Below are 23,266 nucleotides of genomic sequence, written 5' to 3'. Positions count from 1 at the left end.
AAACATGAACATTTTATTTCCTTCAAATCAATGTAACTACTTTAGTCTGTATCATAATAAACCTTGATGATAATAACATTGATGAACACTTGTTATATTAAACAAGAACATTTTATTTCCCTCAAATCAATGTAACTACTTTAGTCTGTATCATAATATACCAAAGTTTATACTTGCAAGGATCTAAAAAAAAATGTTCTTTTCCTTAAGATTTTAAGAAATACTACTATCGTTTAATGTTCAATTACAATTTCATCTAGAGCCTCTTTAGTTATCTTGGTAACATCTATCTATATATATATAATTCTCTTGTGGGAGACGCTAGAAAACAAGCTGTCAGCACGCCTAGCAGTCCCGTCCATTCCTCTATAGGCATATCTCTATTACCCCCCCCCCCCCCATACCCGCATGGTCTGGTGAGCTGTGGTTCACGCTATATTTTTACAAGCGTAGAGACGGGTTTAGTGACGGCTATTAAGGGCAGATAATTTAGTTTGAAACGATTTTAAACTTAGAGGAGGTAACTAAGAGGAGGCTGCTTTCACGGTGGGGGGGGGGGAGGGGAGGGAGGGGAGGGGGGGTAGTATTTTTAAAGCAAATATTTTCAGTGGCAGCATTGGTACTGTCGAATTCACAAATTATGAATTACTGAAAATTAGAAAATAAAACAACTAATTAGCGGCGTATGATACGCCGCGGGTCGGCTCGAATGATTTAATCATTTATTTGTTCACAAACGACATTTTCCGTTTATTTCAGGCACTTCTGGAAGTGGTCCACGACCTGTTCACAGAGCAAACGTCAGTTGACCAGGTGGTCGTGAAGATCATGCAGCGAGCCCAGAGCCTGCTCAAGTGTGAGCGGTGTTCACTTCTGCTGAAGGACAAGGACAGTAACTCCGAGGTAATTATTTCCCCTTTGGTCCAATGTAGTCGTTTGTGTAGTGTTCAAATCATGCATTTTCAGGTATTAAAAGGACCAAATTAAATACATTTATTGCAGGATTTTAATTTTTAATGTAATGGTAGTTTAAAGAAAACGTATTCATATTGTCAAATGACTCTCTCTCTCTCTCTCTCTCTCTCTCTCTCTCTCTCTCTCTCTCTCTCTCTCTCTCACACTCTCTCTCTCTCTCTGCCTCTCTCTCTCTCTCTCTCTCTCACTTTATCTATTTCTAATACTGATATAACCGGCTCGAAAGTTTATCCTAAAGTATACAGACAACACACAGTATAAAGAGTCGAGTATTTCTCACACCCTTGCTACCGACCTATAAACATCTGGTTTCCGCCGTGTTTCCTTTACATGTGCATCTCAGGGCCTGTTTGAGGGTAGGGGAAGTGGAGTGGTGGTGAGATTATGCGTGGTTAAGCCGTCTTAGCTAAATCGTTCAATTGCTATTCTATAGTTCTGCACCGTAATATTATCACATTGTTGATTGTAAACATTAACACCTGCATTACTCTTAACTCCAGCGCTTTATACATAACGTACTCTTCACACCTGTGGAAAAAACAATACCGGTGTCTCTTTTACTATCTCTATAACCAGACAGCTGTCCGAACCAAAAAGTAAATATTACTCTTTAGATCGTACGATCAATTGGGCAGATGAAGTAGAATTAATGTTTCTTGACCTCGGCATATGAAAGGATAATATGGTTATCACTATCACCAGCCGCCTAAACTTTCCTTAACATAATTTAGGTACCATTCAGAACTAAGTGGACGCAGGAACGTTCCACCGACTTGAACCCGGAAGACCGAAACTATATTCACATATGTTAATAAATGTAAGGATTCTAATTGTTTAATAACAAAACATTCCAACAAATTCGCCTGGAGTCCAATGCACGTCCATAAGTCCACCCTGCTCTAACTGGTACCTGGCTAACAATCGCGAACATATGTAGTTTTAAATAGCGTTGACCAGTGGCGGAACTAGAAAAAAAGGGCCACCCCGCAAAATATTTTTTGAGGCCCTCTCTCTCTCTCTCTCTCTCTCTCTCTCTCTCTCTCTCCTCTCTCTCTCTCTCTCTCTCTCTCTCTCTCTCTCTCTCTCTCTCTCTCTATATATATATATATATATATATATATATATATATATATATATATAAACACAAAATACGAACGTAGGATACTCATTTCGGGCCTAATCTGGTTTTTAAAAAACACATTGTTTTAAAAAATACATAATACTTTTATTTTCAATGCTAACAAATTACAACAACATGTCATGTGTTTAAGTGCATTAATGTGATTTTCAAATCTGTGTGTCAATTTTGATGTCGGCCGTATTACTTCCCATACGCATGCCGGTCAAAAGTAGCCTATATGAAACATGAAAGCTTTGTATGTGTAATGGTTTCTCGTGTTATGTTTATTTTTATGTCTTTTTTTTAAATTTATATTAATTTTTTTAAATTCCTTTTTATACTATGTCATTCTTTAGTATGTATTTTATAAAAAAATTATAATTAAGAGAAGTACTTGCTTTTCAATTTGCGTAGTACAAAACTATTAAAAGGAGTTTATGGGCACTTCTATTTGACTATTTAAAAAAGGGAAATAAGTAATGGAAGTGGTTTGAATGTTTGTTTATCTTGCACACTAAAGCTTATGTAGATTTTTTTTTCTTTTATGCAACAGCGTGTGTTAGCTACTGTAGAAAATCACTACAGTAGTAGTTTTTTTTTTTACAAAACCATAATTAAGGTGCATGAAAACGTAATTTTGGAATACAAAGTCATTGCTTTTTGGTCGGATTTTGGGCCCCTAAACGGCCTGGGCCCCCCCGCATTGCGGGGTCTGGCGGTATGGTAGTTCCGCCCCTGGCGTTGACCCAACTGTCCCTTTGTAAGTCGACGTAACAGAAACATGTGATCTTTACTTCATCTGCTCCATAGATCGACAGATCCGAGAGGGTAACTTTACTCACTTTTTACTTCTTTTAGCACATAAAAGTGTCTTCATTAAGGTTGGGACAAAAATTAATTAAAAAAACAACAACAAAAAATAAAATAAAAAACGAGAAATCCTTTTAAAAAAAATATCTACCTCATCCTGTACTAGATCTCTCTATCTCTATGTACAAGATTCGTGATCAGCGCTTTACGCTTGCTGTAATCTGTCTAATCCCACAACTCTATTTTATTCGTCTTAAAAGTTTGTTCAATATTTAGTCATTTTATCACTTAAACCAAAGGACTATTGATACTTCTAGAAAAATTAGATGAAAAAGTAATCTCTCAAGTTTTTACAATGTGTTTGGTAATCGATTACGATTAATCCAACTATGTAAGACAATAAAAACAGTCTTTTTATAAAATTCTAATTTTTTAATAACGCTTTACAACACATCTATTTTCATGAAAAGCGTGAAACGTGCGTAATATGATTGCACGATCCACAATTTAAATTCAGGAATCGTAGAATAAAACACCATCATTTTCTACCGTAGGTTAAATTATAAGGTATAAGTTTATGCATGCGTTGTTTTTTGGGTTTTGTTTTCTTTTGCTACATACTCGCTTCAATCTGACTTTAAATAAGTAAAAGAAAAAAATCTCGATGGAAGAAAAATAATATATTTCCATTAAGGGAGACAACTGTCAAAGTTACCAGGCCAGTGGAAAGATAAGTGGGAAGAGAAAAAAATAGCAGTTTAGGGTGTTAAATGGAGGGGGGTTGTTTTCTCTGTGGAATTGACCGCAGAGATCCTGGTGTTGAATAGCGACTTATCTCCCCCTCCCCCCCCCCAGTACAACCAATAGAATAACAGTTATTACGCGGAGATTGATGACACACCCTGACCTTTGTCTTTGGCAAGAATTTTGTGTTTTGGTTTTAGAAGGTTGGAAAAGGCAAAAAGGTTTAAAGATGATGAATGTGCTGACTTACATTTCAACTTTAAAATAATAAAAGAGAAAGAAAAAATAAATAAAAAAAATAAAAAAAATAAAAATAAAATAAAATAAAATAATAGCTGGGGATATATTAACATTACAAATACTCTCTCTTTCTCTCTGTCTCTGTCTCTCTCTCTCTCTCTCTCTCTCTGTCAGTGTTTCTTCCAGACTTTTTTCTCCGGGGGGGCACTTGAAATCTTCGGGGGGGGGGGGGGGGCGGTAAACTTTCTTCGGGGGGGGGGGGGGGGCGGACACTGTTAAAAGTATATATTCTCTATATAAATTATATAAATTTCATTTCGTTCGGGGGGGGGGGGGCGGTAAAAATTTTTCGGGGCAAAGCCCCCCCGAAGAGATGCCTGGAAGAAACTCTGCTCTCTGTCTCTCTCTCTCTCTCTCTCTCTCTCTCTCTCTCTCTCTCTCTCTCTCTCTCACTCTCTCTCTCTCTCTCTCTCTCTCTCTCTCTCTCTCTCTCTATATATATATATATATATATATATATATATATATATATATATATATATATATATATAATTATATAATCTATGCACTGATCAAGGTAACGATTCTAACAAAATAATTGATAAAAGAAGTTTTGGCCTTGAAAATTCGTCAAATAGAATTTTAAAAAATTCATATAAAATACATTTTGATACCATACTTTTAAATTCAATGGACATCTATCTCGAATTGTCATTGGTTCCATCAAAACAAGGCACACAAAAAAAAAACAACAATTTATTTATTTAAAAATCTTCCTAGCCAATACATCAAAACATAAAAAGTTTTTTTACTAACCCGTTGCGCGGCAAATTAGGGTTAAAGAATCAATGTGTCTGACATGCTCTAATTATCCATGAGCAAATTAACCCTTTAGTGATTGAAAAAAATCATTACGCAGACGTAATGAACAATCTATAAGATTACCTATAAAGTCAATCGATTTTAAACGAATGATTAAAGTACGCTTCATTTCACGGCAGCTTGTCAAACAAACCAATAATGATTTATACAGACGAAAGAATTTGGAATTAACAAAAGACGGCAGAATAAGATCAACCAACAATGATTTAAACAGACCACATAATTTTAGGGAAACTATAGTACTCGCCTCAATATCTACATAGATCTATCTCACGAAAACTTCACCTTAACAGACGAAATCTGTCTATCATTCAAGACATTCACTCTGAAAATAATCATTTTCATAATTTTTGCTGCTTAAAAAAAATTAAACTGATAAGTCATTTAATTAGATTTTTCAATTAAACACATTTTCGAAGAAAGCGGATTGGACTTAGATAAACTCATTAATTAAATTTAACTTGTCAACTTTCTGTCAGTCTTGATGAAAATTCTTTATACAATGTTGAATCAAAGCTTTTCAAATATTACTTAAAAATATATAAAAAAGAAAAGTTATTTCCCTTTGGGCATTAATATAATTATAAATAGTTTATAGGCTCAGTGACGTCAGAATCTAAGTACTATGAAGTGAATTCGACCGGTTGCCATCTTCAATCTGCCCCACGGATAAAAATTAATCAGTCCGGTCAGAATGTTTTTAAAGATAAAAAGAATAAGTTTTTATTAACGTGAAAATATAAGTAAATACTGCACGAACTGATAATAAAATTTAATTTGAAAGTTAACAACGCTAAGGGATGTATATAATGGAGTGCGTAGTTAGACAAGAAAAAGAGCTGTTTTGCTTAATATATTATGGCTAATTAAAATTCACCTCTCTTCACTCCACTGCTTTACGAAATAATTATGCCTGTTGTAGTGCTGATTAACATTAATTTACAACTATTCAGTCAACAAATTTCAAGGTTTGTGCAAAGGCGTAGCGACCCTTCCCGGCGCCCGGGGACAAACTTTCAATTTGCCCCCACCCATATATTTTTTTATATTTATAAAGCAAAACTGTAGCTAAAATGAGCTCTTAATTTTTTTCCAATCTATTTTGGCGCCCTCTAGGGTCAGCGCCCGGGGACATATGTACCCCCCGCCCCCACCCCTGGCTACGCCGCTGGGTTTGTGTATTTTAACTATCCTTCAAAGTAATACCCACACAATAATTTATAATGATGTGTAAATATAGTATGTTAAAAAGTTATGTATTCTCTATCTATACATTACATTAAAATTTATTTTACTTATTTATCATTAAAAATCTATACTTAAGAAACATCAACTTGAAAATTATATAAACATTTACAATAAGCTGTCCAAAAATAGCTATATATTTATGTTACAATTTTGTCAATAAAAATAATTAATTCAGGAAATATTCAGATGCCAACCAAGTAAACCAATATAAATAAGCAGTCCAGAAATACCTATTTATTTAGGTAAAAGTCATTGTCAATCGAAACAGTATACTCGAGATTCATCCAGATGACAACTAAGTAAACAAACATAAATAAGCTGTCCAAAAATAGCAATTTATTTACGTAACAGTCATTGTGACGCTCATCATAGTTACGCAATCCCAGGACGCCAGCTGATTAAGCTCACCTGTTACGTGTGGTGTAATCGGATTACCATTGTGTTTTTAGTACTTGACATCTTCGCAAAGTAGCCTTAATGAGGGAATTCTGTATGTACTACGTCATAGTATAACGTCATCAATTATTACCGTAATCTCTAGCCCATTTTCTATAACAAATGCTGCTTTTTTTTTCAACAAAAATGAATGTAAATTATTCCGGTCATAAATTGCTAATTTAATATCTGACTCATATTTAAAATAACAATTATTAATATCAAAATAATTTTGTTTTGTTTTTGTCAACGTATTTGCCCTAAAGCTAAAACACAATGCCCATAAGCTTACATATATTAAAATTTAAGACTGAAAACTTGAAAGTCTCGAGTTCGGATCCCAATACATGCCGAGGTAACTGAAACAGGTGAACTCTTCATCACCTGCTCTATGGAAAGTCTGGTTCGACAATTTAACTTTACTCACATCTGACAATATTCTTGCATTAACACTAGCAATACAAATAGACAACAATTCAAGCTTAGAAAATTTACTTTCCTTTGTCGCTTTTTGAAATCTAAAGTAATCGTTCTTAATTTGTTATCTGATTCTGTCATTCCGATTTTGATAGAAATGTAATGTTATGCACTCTTATCTATTTCTCAGAGACCTCGAAGTGTATTACAAAACCAAACTCGCAATTAAAATCTTACGATAAATAGCACCTTGATAAAATTACACCCGAGCAATGATAATCGATAATGGAAAAATTTGTTTTCTAATTTTAAATCTAAATGTGAATTTCAAGTGCATAGGATATTAAATGATTTGCAATAACAAACTTACCACATCATGGTAACAAATATCTGCAATAAGCTCTTAGAAAATTCTAATCAGTGGTAACTATTTCCTTTAACCGTAGTTACAACTCTTTGTTTTATCCTCGTCATTATAATGATCATCATGATCATCATCATCATTATCATCATGATCATGATCATGATCATGATCATGAACATGATCATCATCGTCATCGTCATCATCATCATCATCATCATCATCATCATCAAAATCATCATGATCATCATCATCATCGTCATCATCTTCATCTTTATCATCATCATCGTCATCATAATCATAATCATCATCATCGTCATCATAATCATCATCATCGTCATCATCATCATTATCATCATCATCATCATCATCATCATCATCATCATCATCATCATCATCATTATCATCATCGTCATCATCATCATCATCATCATCGTCATCATAATCATCATCATCGTCATCATTATCATCATCATCATCATCATCATCATCATCATTATCATTATCGTCATCATCATCATCATTATCATCATCACCATCATCATCATCATCATTATCATCATCATTATCGTCATCACCATCATCATCATCATGCTCATCCTCATGGTCATCATAATCATCATCATCGTCATCATTATCATCATTATTATCGTCATCATCATCATCATCATTACCATCATTATCATCATCATCATCATCATCATCATCATCTTGGACTCCTTTTGTAGCATAGGGACACAACCACACCTCTCTAAAGTACTCAGTTTTAAGCGATTCCTCCAAGTTGTATTTCTTTGCTATGAGGGTTTTGGCCAGTTATTTGCCATAGATCGGTGTTGGTAAACTTTCCAGTCTACCTGATTTTCAATTCAGGTATCCGTTAGTAAATGTCTGGGGCACGTCTTTGTTAATTTGTGCTACTCTTTACCTCTTTGTTTACACTAACACTATTGCATCATCCACAATAGAGATTAGTCTTAATCATTTCTCACGGTTTATATTCGTTCAGCAAGGGTTGTTGTTGCATAGTTATTCCATTGTAATGCAAAGACACACACATACGCACAACCACATACACACACGCTGACACACAAACACTGACACTCACAGACAGACACAATCACACACTTTCACACAAAACAACAAATCTAATTATCTTTAGTAAACACTCTTGTTTTATAAAATGTAATCTGTATATATAATTCTCTTCATTGGGACCATGCGAGAGAAGACGTAGACGCATGCCGAACCTCCTAGAAATCACAAATTATGAATTGCTGATAAGTAGAAAATAAAACCACTAGATAGCTGCGTATGTTACGTCGCGTGGGCCTCGTATCTTAAAGAAAGGTAAATGTACTAATGTCAGGTACAAACATGGTCAAAGTGACCACCGTTGAGTAAAGGATGGCATACCTCTTTGGTTGTCAAAAGAAATGTGATTTGAATTATCTAAAGTACATCATTTCGAAATCAGTGTAATTTTTTTTTGTAAAATAAATTAATGCACTAAAAATATACAAAATATGAAAATAAATGTAAAATTATTTCCATACTGCTAGTTTACAATTCATGTTAACAGTTTAAACAAAAAATATATATTCCCCAATCGAAATAGTAATTAAATATTTAAAAATACAAAAGTACTAATTAGTTTTAATAACCAAGGACAACTTTTCTTAACCTAATGTGTTTTGTTACTAAAATTACAACGATCAACAACAAAAAGGGGAGAGCACTTAGTCTGAAGTACATCGGACTTTCTAATACTATCGCATTATCTCCCCCTCTCTATCCGCGGCCCTTAAACCGTACATAAAATACGCATTAGTGCCGTTATAAATGTGTAATATCTTTTCTCCGCAAACCACCATTAGCACAGACCAAGATGGCGAAGCGGATATTAGTAATGCGAATGCAGAAATAATCTGCATGATAAATTGGTGGATTATTTTTTTTTTGGAAAAATAATTCATTATTGATTTAACTTTAAAAAACCGATAACGGACACACGATGTAGAGGGGATTTAAATTTGTTTTTAATTAATTATTAAAATTAGGTTAATTAGAAGATTAATTGAGTGTCTTTGAAACTGGGACTATTTTATGTTGATGATAATCTCTGCTGTTACTTTATGTGGGATGTAATTTGTGTACTTTGAATGGCAATTCTGATAATAATTCACAGCATTGAAGGTCTTAAGTTGAACATTTTTTAACTGTTTCGTTATTCAAGAAAAAAATATATACCTAAGATTAGATCGTTATTTTACCATGCTAATCTTGAATATACAAAAAAAAATGACTTTGAAGAACTCTTATTTTTTGCTATAGAACAAGCGACCTTCCTAAATACTTGAATGACACTAAATATTGCGCTTTATAGTTGAAGTTTATGATTAATTTGAGTTATTAGCATAATTCATGCCGTATTTAAATAGTATCATTAATTTTGCCACTGAGATCTTTTGTCTGTGAGAACATTTGTCCTGAGATATTTTTGCCCTGAGAACATTTGTCCTGAGATATTTTTGCCCTGAGAACATTTGTCGTGAGATATTTTCGCCCTGAGAACATTTGTCCTGAGATATTTTTGTCCTAAGAAAATTTGTCCTTGAGATATTTTCTCTGGGATACTTAGTGTGAGGTCATTTGTCATGAAATCGTATGGCCCTTATAAAATACCATCGTTAGCTTTTATCATTATATCATAAGATTGCATTATTGAATGCAGCATGAAATAGAATAATTATATATAAAAAACATTATATAAATATAATTATATATATTATATAAAAAAACATGTATGAAATAGAATAATTAATTTCTACTATTTTATTGTATCTTTAAAAATAACATTAAAATGCTTCATGCAATTGTATTTAAAAAAAATATTAATAGTATACATTGAGTATAACAAATTATAATAAAAATTGATTGTACCATTAAGCAGTATCATCATGTTGTATCATAATCTTATCTTAAGGATGCAGACTTTTTTTTTTAATACATCGTAATATAACTACTTCAGTAGCCTTTCGTAAGTACAGGGCATTAACATATATAAATTCATGCTTCGTTAAATACATTTTGGAGCCACCTAAGTCTTCATGTGACACAGGCCGCTGACAAAGCTTTCAATGCGTCTCTGTCCTGGGCTAGTCTCTCCAACTGTCCCCAGGTGTATTCAATCTTCTTGGTGTCTTCTTCCAGGTCACGTCCCCATGTGTTTCTTGGTCTGCCTCTTTTCTGTTTGCCCCGTGGATTCCAGGTGAGGGCCTGTCTCGTTATGCTGTATACAGGCTTCCTGACTGTGTGGTCAATCCATTTCCATTTTCTCTGGAGGATCTTACTTTAGCTGTTTAATTCCACTTGAGCTATTTTTAACTATTCTATAAATAAAACAACATGGCCGCTCATGTCCTACTGACCTTTCATCCAGACACAATAACAACCGCATTTCAAAATGACAACATGAACATTTCAAAATTTCTCGTCATTTTCGTTCATCCGCCGTACGGAAGACAGCAGTTTACAACGTCATTCCGGTGACGTAGATCCGGTTAGACATGTCCGACAGGAAGTGAAAAGTCGTCCCTCCCTCCCCCCCCCCCCCCCCAACATTTCCCATCCAGGGAGGTAGGTCGCACTTCACGCTAAGAGCGACCACCGAATTACCTAACTGAATTTACAGTAAGACAAACATGTTTTCACGACATTGTGTTTTACGCCGTGGTCTGAATAATGGTCTTTTTACTATCTAATGGGTGGCGATGGTAATAGTGGTTGGGGGAGGAGGTGGGTATTGAATCCGTAAAAGGAAAGGGTAACAATGCTCATTTAATTTACGCAAAGTACTTTAACCTTAAGACAAATCATTCAGTAGAAATAAATCATTTTCCTTATCTTTCTCCTCTTCATTAAATTAAATTAAATTACATAATTAATTACATAATTAGGTAACAGTTTATTTATGCAATCTATATAAATCTATTTACAGTTTATATATTGGCCAATTAAAGTTTTATTTTCATTTACAAAAAAAAACGAAGTCAATTAAAACGCAAAATTTATTCAGTTTCTCACAGTAACTTTAAAAAGAAAATGTAATAATTCTTAACTGCCCGCTACTTCTGGGTATATATCGGCACCGAAATAAAAAATACCCCCCCCCCCCATATTTTACTTGTAAACGTAAAATTGTATGTAATTATCAAAACTGATTTTAAAGCTATACTGAACACAGAAATCTAATATATAAAGCTCAGTTCTGTATGTAACGCATATGTTTGTCGTTGGTCTTGGATGGATTTAAGTGTTAGACAATTATCGTGCGCATTTGTCTAAATTTATGAGTTAAAAAATTACTATTGAAAGTGTTGGGAAATAATTTTCATTTTTCAAATTATAGTAATAATTGTCGGCATGTTCATTAAACACAAGTTTTAAAAAAATATCATCTTTTACAATAATTCTAATTATGTCTTTATTTAGTCCTATAGCACTTACTTCCCTTTGATAAATTAGGAAAACACAATTACTTCCCTTTATAAAACCATTGCATTAGTCGAAAATAATTTACTTTTTAATTACTTTGTTTTGGTGTTGGGAAAAAAAAATAATTACATAATTAGCGGGGATTGATCAAGTGCAAATGTTGTAGGTATTTTACGTATAAGCTTGGAGTATTAAAATTGTTCATTAAATTGAAACAGGCGCGTTCGTTTAAGTGAGTGCAAAAGACTATGAATAAGTTGAGGTACTATAGTCGTTCATTAAGCTAAAACAGGTGATTCCGCCCCGGGCGTTTATGTTCGCGTTAGTGTTTTCTTTGTGTTTAGGTGGGTTTGCGTTAGTGGTTGCGTTTTGATTTGGTTCGTTTTTGTTCTTTCTTTTTTCGTTTTTGTTTGTGTTTTTTTTTTTGTTTGTATTTGTGTTTTTGGTTGGTTTTGCGTTTAGATTTGGTTTGTTTTCGTTTGCTTTTTCGTTTTTTTTTTGTTGGTATTGGTGTTTGTGGTTGGGTTTGTTGTTAGGTTTTTGTTTTCGTTTGCTTTTTTGTTTGTTTTTTTCTTTGTGTTTGTATTGGTGTTTGTGGTTGTTGTTGGGTTTGTTGTTAGGTTTTTGTTTTCGTTTGTATTTGTAATTGTGTTAGCGTTATGTTTGCGTTTTGTTGTTTTTGTTGGTTGTGGTTTGGGTGGGCAATGCCGGGTTTATGATGATTACTAAACACACAGGTAATGGTCTTTAACAGAAAGGTTTTTCACAGAAGCCAGAGCAGGGCCTGGCCGGGACGGCTAGTATTATATAAATCTTATTTGCAGTTTACATTTTACATCACAAAAAACACACAAAACAAGCAGAGAAAGCGCCGATAAAACAATGTTAAAAACTATTTGGGTTAGTTTAGCTGTACACTTTGATATATTTTCTCGTAGATACCTTCTCAGCGCAGAACACCAATGTAAAAAATCGTGCTGACTATCTGATGGTTAGGATGTTCACAGAATCTCTTCATGGCTTTCAACTTCATGGTTTTTTTTTCATTAGACCTTCGGGAGTTACTTCCCTGTGGGAGCTAGTACAAAATCAAAGGGACATTTTTACTGTCTAGACTCTAGACTTTGTTGTGTTCAATTTTCCATGGTGAGGCATGATTGTTTTCTATCGCCCGTGTCTAAATTTGGTTAGGTCTAGACAAGAGTTACGTCTAGACACTCTTGAGGCCTAGACTGGGTTGTAATCTAGACTTGTGTCTAAAACATTAGCTATGGGTACCCGTTTCACGAGAATTATAGGCCTAAATATTTTGTTCTATTAAAAAGTATCTTTAAGTTATCCATATATCGCTGAACATACTGATCACATAGCCTCAAAAACTGTTGCGGACAGAGAGATAGATAGAAAGATATAGAGAGAGAGAGAGAGAGAGAGAGAGAAAGAGAGAGAGTGAGAAGTGCGCACGTAGGCTTTAATATATTAGGATGTTTCAAAACTGATTCTGTCTTATGCGTGTTTATGTTCGACAAGCAAGAATCAACCGTGTCTAGACTAGGTTGTGTCAAGACTTGACTCTATCTGTAACAGTGGTTCTTAACCTGGGTTCGTTCGAACACCAGGGTATCGGCGGAGGTCATGACACACCCGACTCTTATAGTTCACAATAGCATATTATCAGTGCGGAGGATAGAACTAATAAAAGGAGTTGGCTGAAAGCGTATACGAAATTGATGGGGTTCGGTACCCCCACAAAGGTTAAGAACACTGATCTACAACAAGGCTCGTGTTTGGGAACTGATTAGGTCTTATGCCTACTTGAGTTCTTCTAGCATAGACAAAACATGATTGGGTTTGTATGTAACAATATCTACATTGACACAACTTGATTATGTTTGTATGTAACAATGTCTACATAGACACAACTTGATTGTGTTTATACGTAACAATGTCTATACTAGTTTTGTGTTAAGTCGTTTGTTTTCACGGAGAGGCTAAGTTACCAATGACAGATAATTAAAAACATCTAGACGTCACAAACACATTCCGTGTACGTATCCGACGCTACAGTGTCATTGAAAAGCCTATGGTTTTAATCTGGTAGAAAATCAATAGCCACGAGAAACTCTCGGTACTTAACGAGATTTGGTGGCGAGGGCCGGGCACTGGGCGAGTGTTTATCAATTAAATACACGTCTGTAGTGGTTGGGGACCTCCTGGTTGTCCGGATGGTTTCATTAGGGAAGCTGATGTCGTGTTGTTTTTTTTTTCGGAGACAAAGTTGAGTAAATCTTGAGCTGAATTTTAGGGAGGTCATGTGCTGGTCAGACCAGAGTTTCTTCCAGGCATCTCTTCGGTGGGGGGGGGGGGGGATGGTTTGCTCGAAGAAAGTCTACCGCCCACTCCCCCCGAACGAAAGGGAATTTATATAGAAAATATATACTTTTAACAGTGTCCGTCCCCCCGAAAATTTTAGTCCGCCCCGCACCCCCCCTCCTCGAAAATTTCAAGTGCCCCCACCCCCCCCCCCCCCCTGGAGAAAAAGGCCTGGAAGAAACACTGGGTCAGACTAAAGCGAATTACTTACTCCTGTTGTCTATAAATTTAGAGGTTCTGATATTTCTTTTTGTAGTAAAGTAAAATCCTAACGTATTTAGTTCTTCAGTCCAACTTGCTATTGATAGGTAAAATAGATGCCACACTTTGAAAGTGACGTCTTGTGCCATAGTGAATACCTTAGCCGGTTAAATAGATGTGGTTCTTAGAAAAATGCGCAAACAGAAAAATGCGAAAATACAAATTGATCATATTATTGCACTTCAATTTATTCATATTTCATCCTTGTAAAAATATTTTACTATGCTGCAATGTACACATGGTCAAAGTTCGTGTAAAAATATTTTATATTGCTACAATGTACATGTATTCATATTTTTTGCCGATGTCTAGAAATGGTCGATTTAAAAAAAACAAAAATGCTCTTGCGCACTTTTTTGTACGCATTTTTCTGTTACGCGATGTTCCGTTGCGCTTTTTTCGTGCCACCGAATGAAATAAGCATCTGTATTTAATAATTCCTAATTACAGGTACCTGTTCTCGGGACATGTGCAAATTTAGGCTAGGCTTGACGCGACTACTGTCCATAACATGACCACACATTAGTACAAGGGTATCGTGTGACAGCCTTGTAGTCAGAGTTTCTTCCAGGCATCTCTTCGAGGGGGGGGGGGGGGGTGCGGGGGAGGGGGGGGGGGCTCAGCTCCCCGAAGAAAGTCTACCCGCCCCGAACGAGATGGATTTTATAGTAAATATACACTTTTACTAGTGTCCGCCCCCCCCCCCCCCCACCAAAAATTTCAAAATCCCCATCCCCCGGAGAAAAAAGTCTGGAAGAAACACAGCTTGTAGTTTTAATGGAGTTATCCTCTTTATAGGTTAACTGCTGTACTGTAAACTGATGATAAACGTTAATTCAAGAAAAGTACGTCGCTTTTAGGGCGGCTTTGGTAATACTACTACCACTTAAATTAAACTAATAATAATTTATATGGTACTGCTTGAAATTTTAAGCCTGATAGTTGGATATTCAACTTTCAAGATACTTCACGCTGTAATTAGTACTCGTAGTGTCGTTAAAGTAATTAATGGTTAGTTGTAATCACCACATAATCCATTTACTTACCGTAGTCATATAACAAAAATATACTTTAAAAGTTGTTTACCTTACGCAGGATGAGGGGGATGCTTTATTTGAAGTGTATTAGCCTATAAACGAAAATTTACATTTTAAAATTAAAACGCATACTTTCGCAGCTGAGGTATCCTAAACTGTTATTTTAACGAATGCCTTATATCTTTCACGTTTATATATAGTTTTATTTTAAGTAAAAAAAAACCCTTCTGAAATATTGACAAACATTGATAGATTCAGAAATTTGTTTTAATAGTCTGAATATTATTTAAAGTATTCCTAAGTGTACGTTGGGGTTTTAAATAGTTTACTTACTTTTACAATCAATTTTTTTTATATTTTAATAATCAATTATAGATTGGCCTGTTAAATACGAGTAGGTTAATTGTAAGGTAGATTAATCATTTGTTAATACATATACGATTGCTACCTCATAGTTTTAGTAAAATAGACGCTGTTGAAGTTTTTCGACAATTTAACATTTGAAATTGTGCACGTTTCTTTTTTATTTTTCTCTGATAAAAAAAAATTAACTAGACTTTCCTGGACCTTCGATCGTTCTAATCATTCTTCATCACTAAACGAAAATCCCTAGTGGGATTTTATATTTTTTTTAGCCCTTTAACGACTTGGATCAAATAAAATCTAAGACGTTAAATCTCTAGGCGATCAGACGGAGACGTGTTAATATTAAGTGGGATAGCGGATAATCAAGTTGACGTGCAGGCTGGATGAGAGCTTGTGGGACGGCGTGGTCGAGTGGAAGAGTGGAACCTTTGATAAATTAGAGAATCATACTTTAATAAAAAAAAGAATGATCAACATGTTAATTTTTGTAATGAATATAGAAAGTAAAATGGACGGAGTGGTCCAGCGGTAGAGAGCTGGACTGCTAACCCGTAAGTCTCGAGTTCGAATCTGATTTCAAGTCAGTTGACCGTCCTTGCGTCCGTCCAACTCTGATGGGTACCTAACTCACGTTACGGAAAGTAAAAGCAGCTGGGTATAGTGCTGACCTCACTATCCATTCATATACCGAGGTCACAGAAAAAAGTGAATTCTAATTATTCCATAGCCCGTAGACCGTCAGGCAAGTAATCATAAATGCGGTTGATAATTAGAACATGGTATTGAAGGAAGGGATGGAGTAACCATAATATTTGACAATGTGGAGTGTAGTTTAAGTTTTGTGAAATTGTTTGATTTCACTGGGCAATGATCTTATCAGGCGTATTGAGCATTAAGATACAGAATTGGTGAACTTTAGTGATTATGAAAAACCCAATATTAAAATAAAATGTAAAAGTACAGAGCAACGAAGACAAGAAAATAAAAAAAATCTATACAGTACAAAAAATTCGTGAAATGGAAAAAGACACAATACAAATTCTAGGAAGATATTACAAAAGTAATCAACTCTCAAGATAGAACCAGCCTACGTGCGGCCTAGCTCATAACACATTCGTATGCTGCACCTTTAAAAATATTGACCTCTTCTTGGGCTTCTCAAAATGAGCATTGTCCATTGCAGGACTATTAGTTAAATTTAATAGAAAGAAGAGGCGTTTCAATGTTGAGTTTGAGGTAGGGATATTATGGCTTGCAGAATTAAGCAGAGGCGTATTTAGGGGAGGGTGGTTGGGGCGGCTTCCCCGGGCGCCAACCCTAAAGGGGCGACAAAAAATAAGTAGACATAAATAATAAAGCTCATTTAAATCTGAAATATTGAATTATGCACAGTTGAATTTAAGAAAACAAACGGCTACAATGTTTTACAGAATGATTTAACTGTTTTCTACATCAATTGTGTGGCACAAAGATAATTTGTTACGGGATAGTGACTGGTAAAAAGCGCCACCAGCTTTCCACACTGGTAGGGAGTGGGGGTGGGGGGGGCTTTTCAACCAGCATGAATAACTTTAGTCTCTATATAAATGGGAGGGGGGGGGGCTTAATGAGTGTCTACGCCTCTGACCTTAAGCAGCAAAAGAAAGGCCGATTACTAAACTATCTGCTAATAAGGATTTAATGGTACTCTTTAATTTTCTAATGCTAGTTAACGAGGCCTGAGTTTGATAGAAGAAACGCATTGTGTCGTCATTAATTTAATTTTATCATAAAAAAGTAGGGGTCGCGACATGGAATGTTGTGATGATTACAGTGTGAGCAAACGTTGCACTAAATGGTCTTCATCAGCACCAATATTTATATAATAACCTTGAAATAAAAATGTTTATGTAAGAATTTGAATGCCGTTAAACGTATTTTTATGCACCTTTTGTTAAAACACAATTATCATATGTATATATATATATATATATATATATATATATATATATATATATATACATATTTAACTACTAACTATCTTTGAATGGTAGTAGTATTCCTAATACATTGATGCTACTATCAATCTGATAATATTGAATTAACTATTTTATTGCTAATATTATACTGATAATATAGTATTGTTAATAGTGTATTGGTATTATCGTTTTGCTAATATCATATTGATAATATGTTTGATAATATTGTATTGCTAATATCATATTTCTAACATTATACTAATATTTGCAGATATCTTATTGATAATATCGTATTTACAATATCGAACTGATAATATCGTATTGCAAATATAATACTAATAATATCGTACTGCTGATATTGTATTGATTATATCGTTTTGATAATATCGTATTGATAATATCGCAATGCTAATATTGTATAACTGATATCGAAAAGCTAGTATAATACCGATAATTTGCTTGTACCGGATAGTTGGTATCGTTTAAGTATTACACAAGCAATATTATTGAATTAGGCTTATCGTATAATTAATAGCTAACTTTCAGTAGTTACATATTCATTGTAAGGCTAATATCGCCTGTTAAACACCGCTTAGTTACTATGCTATAGCTAATAGTTAAATTTTCATAGCTAATATCACAATGCTAGTTTTGTAACTATAATTTTTTTTTAAAACCTCGAACCTAAACCTTAAACCTTTTCCTTGTGGAGCTTACGCAGCTTATATAGCATACCACATCCGGAGCCTGCGCTTGACGTCACAAATCCCAAGGTCACCAACAGCCAGCATAAATCGATACAAAAATAATGTTTCACTGGGGCCACGCTAAACATGCCAGGGACTGACAGCCAAATGTACGTGACCTTTAACCCTGTGTGATGTTCGTCACTGCGGTGTTTATACAAAGTTCAAAGGTCATCCCCGTTTCGATTCCTCTGATGAATGGGTTTACTAAAGTATACAAACAGTAACTGAAATCCTGGCTATTTCGTGTTTGTTGTTTCGTTTTATCGTCTGAACTTTGTCACATAAAAAACAAAAACAAGTCTTTGTGTTTACAGTGTCCAATATTAGACTATTCCTAAAATACATGTAAAATGTTGTTGACAGTGTTGTGATATCAGTGATTAGGACTATGATAGGACGGGTAGGCGTTTGGAATATGGGTAGCAGTTACATCACCAAATTATGTTATCATTTTATATTTTAGTAGTAGCCTAATACACCATTTTAAAAGATTTCATTATTGTGGCATAAAGACTCACAACACAGCTTGTGCCTTAACAAGCATAGGCAAGCTCAGCCAAATTATTTGCTATTTAATTGGACAAGCTGGTACTGTTATTTCAGGTACAGTTTCTTATTGTACAGTTACTTATGGTGCAGTTACTTATTGTACAGTTACTTATGGTGCAGTTACTTAGTGTACAGGTACTTATGGTGCAGTTACTTAGTGTACAGTTACTTATGGTGCAGTTACTTAGTGTACAGTTACTTATGGTGCAGTTACTTATTGTACAGTATCTTATTTTACAGTTACTTATGGTACAGTTACTTATGGTACAGTTACTTATGGTGCAGTTACTTATGGTACAATTACTTATGGGGCAGTTACTTATGGTGCAGTTACTTATGGTACAGTATTAGATTTACTTATTATAACCTTTAAAGGAACTCATATAAATATTACAACACATGTTAGTGGAGTGGATAAAAACCTCTGTAGCAAATGTGCTACGCTATGAATCTTGCAATGTGATAGAGCTGACATTTAATATTTGGAAAAAAATAGTTGCTATTAAGCATGTTAAATGAGAAATGGTTTAAAATCTGATAAATACATGATAAACTACTATATTAAAAATTAATTCACTTTAAAATCCGAATGTATTTGTGATGAAAAGAAAATGAGCACGTATTCCATAATTTATTTTGCACTCAAGTCCACCTATAATCTCTCCTATTCGTCTTTGAGACTGGCTTTTATTCTAGACTTTATTGTCACTGTAAGTTTCGGTATATACATTTTTTACGCTGTGTTTTTTTGCTATCAGCGTTTAAATCTGTCTTAAGCACTAGCCTTGACCTTAGCCTTGAACCAAATCCTTATCTCCATCGCTGACAAATGTAAATACACGTCATACTGTACTGGCATGCTGAATCTTACACAAAAGCAAATTACTTACTACCATCCTCAATGTCATATATCTAATTTGTCTCCGAGTTTAACTCTTTCTAAATAGATCCCCCCAACTCAGCACAAATTATCACATTTTTATAAAGATTTTCTTTCACTATCGTCCTTGCAAAATCCACATTACTGCTAGCATTTTGTAGGTTTCCCATTTGGTGTAACGAAGCCTGAAAACAAATTCGTGTAAAAATATAAGCGATATAACTATATCTTTTTTTTTCTAGAGAGGAAGGTGATTTGGTGCTTTCCATAGGCAGGTCACTGTTTCCTGGAATTCCGGAATTTGTTTTTATATTTTGTTTACATTTTATCATGTTTTTTTTTGTTCAAATAATTTTTAATTAATTTTTTCCCACGCTTGCTTCTATTCCATTAAAACAGCATAATTAATTTTTTGACAATTTCGCTTGATACAAAAAAATAATAAAGGTTGAGATTTTGAAAAAAGTTTCCGGCTAATGTAAATTAGTTAATCGTGCTTTCGAAAATTAGATACAAAATGTCACTATAATCTTTCAACGTTGTCCAAAAAATGTCATTTTTTAAATTAAAATAACAAGCCTAAAAGCTCATTAAAATATTACCCTGTAAAAAATGTCCATTTCTCTCCGAATAATATTTTAGTCTTATTCCTCGAACGACAAAATCAATACAAAATGACAAGATAGGGGAAAAAAGTAGCTCAGCAAATCTAAGTACCCAGACGGCAAAATTGATCATTAAATATAATAATGGGCTCAAGTGGTAAGACCGTGGAATTCTCCAAGAAACCCCTCCTCAATCCCCCCCCCCCTCCTAGTAAGGCATCATCAAGTTTCTTCTAAAGCCCGAAGCTGTTAATGAAAAAAGGGGACGGTATCTAAGGAAGACAAATGGAGATAATGACGTTATTTGTTCCTAGTAAAAAAAAACTATACCACTTGTTTAATGAACGATTTGGAAATTGGCTTCGTTACACAAATAATAGAGCTACGGATTTTTATTGACGCAAGAGGTCTATCACAGATGAACTACGTACACTTTCGATCACCACGCTATACCAAACAACGACAGGCAACATTTTCATGGACTAACAGTCCATAGTTACCCGCTGGGACCTGGCGGCCGATTCGCCAGGTGAAGTAGCGTGTATCTATTTTGTGACGTCGGTATATGAAGGGATAGTGTTAGTCATGTTGCTATCTAAGTTGGGTGGAATCCAGGGTGTCATATAGACTCAAGCTCGTGATCCGACCTCGGGACTTTCGTGTTAGCAGTTGAACGCTCTATCTTACGACCATGAAGTACAATTAACATCTGAGATGAAACAATTTCAAATTCGCTTTCTCGTGCTCTAATACTAAACTAAACTATATAATAAACTTGATGTGTACAAAATATTTCATTCAGTCATTTGTATTACTTTTTTTTGTTATAATATTCACACAAAAACCAATAAAATTACATTAAGCTAACTGATTTGTTTACATGATCTATATTAAATGTTTATTTTACAGCAACATATATCAATAGTGACATTCACATTACTATCACGTCTTAGGCAAAAACTGAAAATGTTCATGTGTTGAAAAAAAAAACAATTTTTCTAGACCTTTATCACGCTGCATTAGCTTGTTCTGCTTGGATAATGTCCCTTGATTTGACTGCCTACGTCAGCAAATGTTGGGTAGGACGTCATTAAGAGACAGTTTGTTCCGCGGTGATTGGGTGGAGGTCGTGTAGGGGTCGCGGACAGGAGCCGTAACTCTTCTTGGAAATTTAACTGTTAGTGATGTCGTGCGTACTCGAATCATGTCGTCTTGCGTGGTAAAATCATGGCTTCAAGCGTGGTACAATCATGGCTTCAAGTGTGGTACAATCATGGCGTCTTGCGTGGTACAATCATGGCGTCTTGCGTGGTACAATCATGGCTTCAAGTGTGGTACAATCATGGCGTTTTGCGCGGTACAATCATGGTTTCATGCGTGGTACATTCATGGCGACTTGCGTGGTACAATAATGGCGTCTTGCGTGGTACAATCATAGCATCAAGCGTGGTACAATCATAGCCTCGAGCGCTGGTACAATTATGGCCTCTTGCATGGTACAATCATAGATTCGTGCATGGTACAATTATAGATTTATGTGCGCTAAAATCATAGCCGTGTGCGTGGTACAGTCATCACTTCGTGGTTGGTACAATCATAGCCTCAAGCATAGTTCAATCATAGCTTCGTTTGTGGTACAATCATAGCTTCGTGTGTGGTACAATCATAGCCTCGCTCATAGTACAATCATAACCTCGAGCGTGGTACAATCATAGCTTCGTGTGTGGTACAATCATACTCGGTCGTAGTACAATCATAACGTGGGTGGTAAATTCATGAACTTGTGCGTGGGAAAATTATGGCTTTGTGTTTGGTTAAATCATGGCTTCATTGCCCTTCAACGATAGCAGTTTGCCAAGTCAAAACCTGTCTTTTTGCATGACCTTGCCATCTTTCAATCCATACACTTAACGTAGCGTCATAACCCTTATTGATTAGGATACCACGAGGAGAACTTACTATACTATCTATAATTGCAAATAACGGAAATTCGATTGCCATTTTCATTAGCAAATAAGCTATTCTGCATAATTTTTTTTTCTTTCAGAACGCCTTTGACAAAATCTTCGATCTAGCCTGCCCAATAAAGAATGGACATTTAGGTAATAGGTAAGTAATAATATGATTACTTTTTAATTCATAATGTTTTTGTTAGTTTATATTGTGTTTTACTTTTTTTTTTCTTGTTTTGCTTCATCTCACAGCCATTTTTATATTTAACTTAATCCTTTTCATTTCTTATTAGATTTTTTAGTTATGTATTATTTTATTTTGTTACCCTCTTTTGTTGGCTACTAATAAATTATAACCCAAAATAGTCTAAAATATTAATATTAACTTATATTTTTAAAACAAATGTAGCGATAAAAATATGTTTGTAGCATTAACAATCTCATTAAATTATTCTAATATCATATATTTTAAAACAATTGATAATACTTCAACCAGTTCTAAAAAAATAGTTCAATATTAACATATATATAATTCAGGATAATTGTTCATGTAACAAAATAACTCTTACGAAAATCTCCTCTCTATACTTTCGGGGTTATTTAAATTTCGGTAAAGTTATATAATTTTATATTTCATCCGTAATTTAAAACAATCAGTGGTGTGGAGAGGGGGGGGGGTACATTGGCAAAATCAGACTCTGCTCAACATGCAGTCCAGACTGCACTTTGATATCCGGGGGACAATTATCCAATCTTCTTCTCTCAGATTATGGAGTCTATTAGTATCTTACAATGTTTCACCTTTTT

At 34.7% G+C, this 23,266-nt stretch overlaps 1 protein-coding gene across 1 annotated transcript in view; it reads left to right on the top strand.

Annotated features, from left to right (window-relative positions):
* Positions 1–23,266, top strand: part of LOC131953763 (dual 3',5'-cyclic-AMP and -GMP phosphodiesterase 11A) — a 121,221-nt gene that overhangs the window by 56,740 nt on the left and 41,215 nt on the right. The window contains exons 6-7 of the mRNA XM_059317121.1: positions 760–903; positions 22,555–22,616. Coding sequence (XP_059173104.1) covers positions 760–903; positions 22,555–22,616 — 206 coding nt within the window. The remainder of the gene's footprint in view (positions 1–759; positions 904–22,554; positions 22,617–23,266) is intronic.

Source organism: Physella acuta, unplaced genomic scaffold (assembly GCF_028476545.2).
Source record: "Physella acuta isolate Inbredline_101_S28 unplaced genomic scaffold, ASM2847654v3 ptg000949l, whole genome shotgun sequence".
Lineage (NCBI taxonomy): Eukaryota > Metazoa > Mollusca > Gastropoda > Physidae > Physella > Physella acuta.
This window is presented reverse-complemented; position numbering and strand designations above follow the sequence as displayed.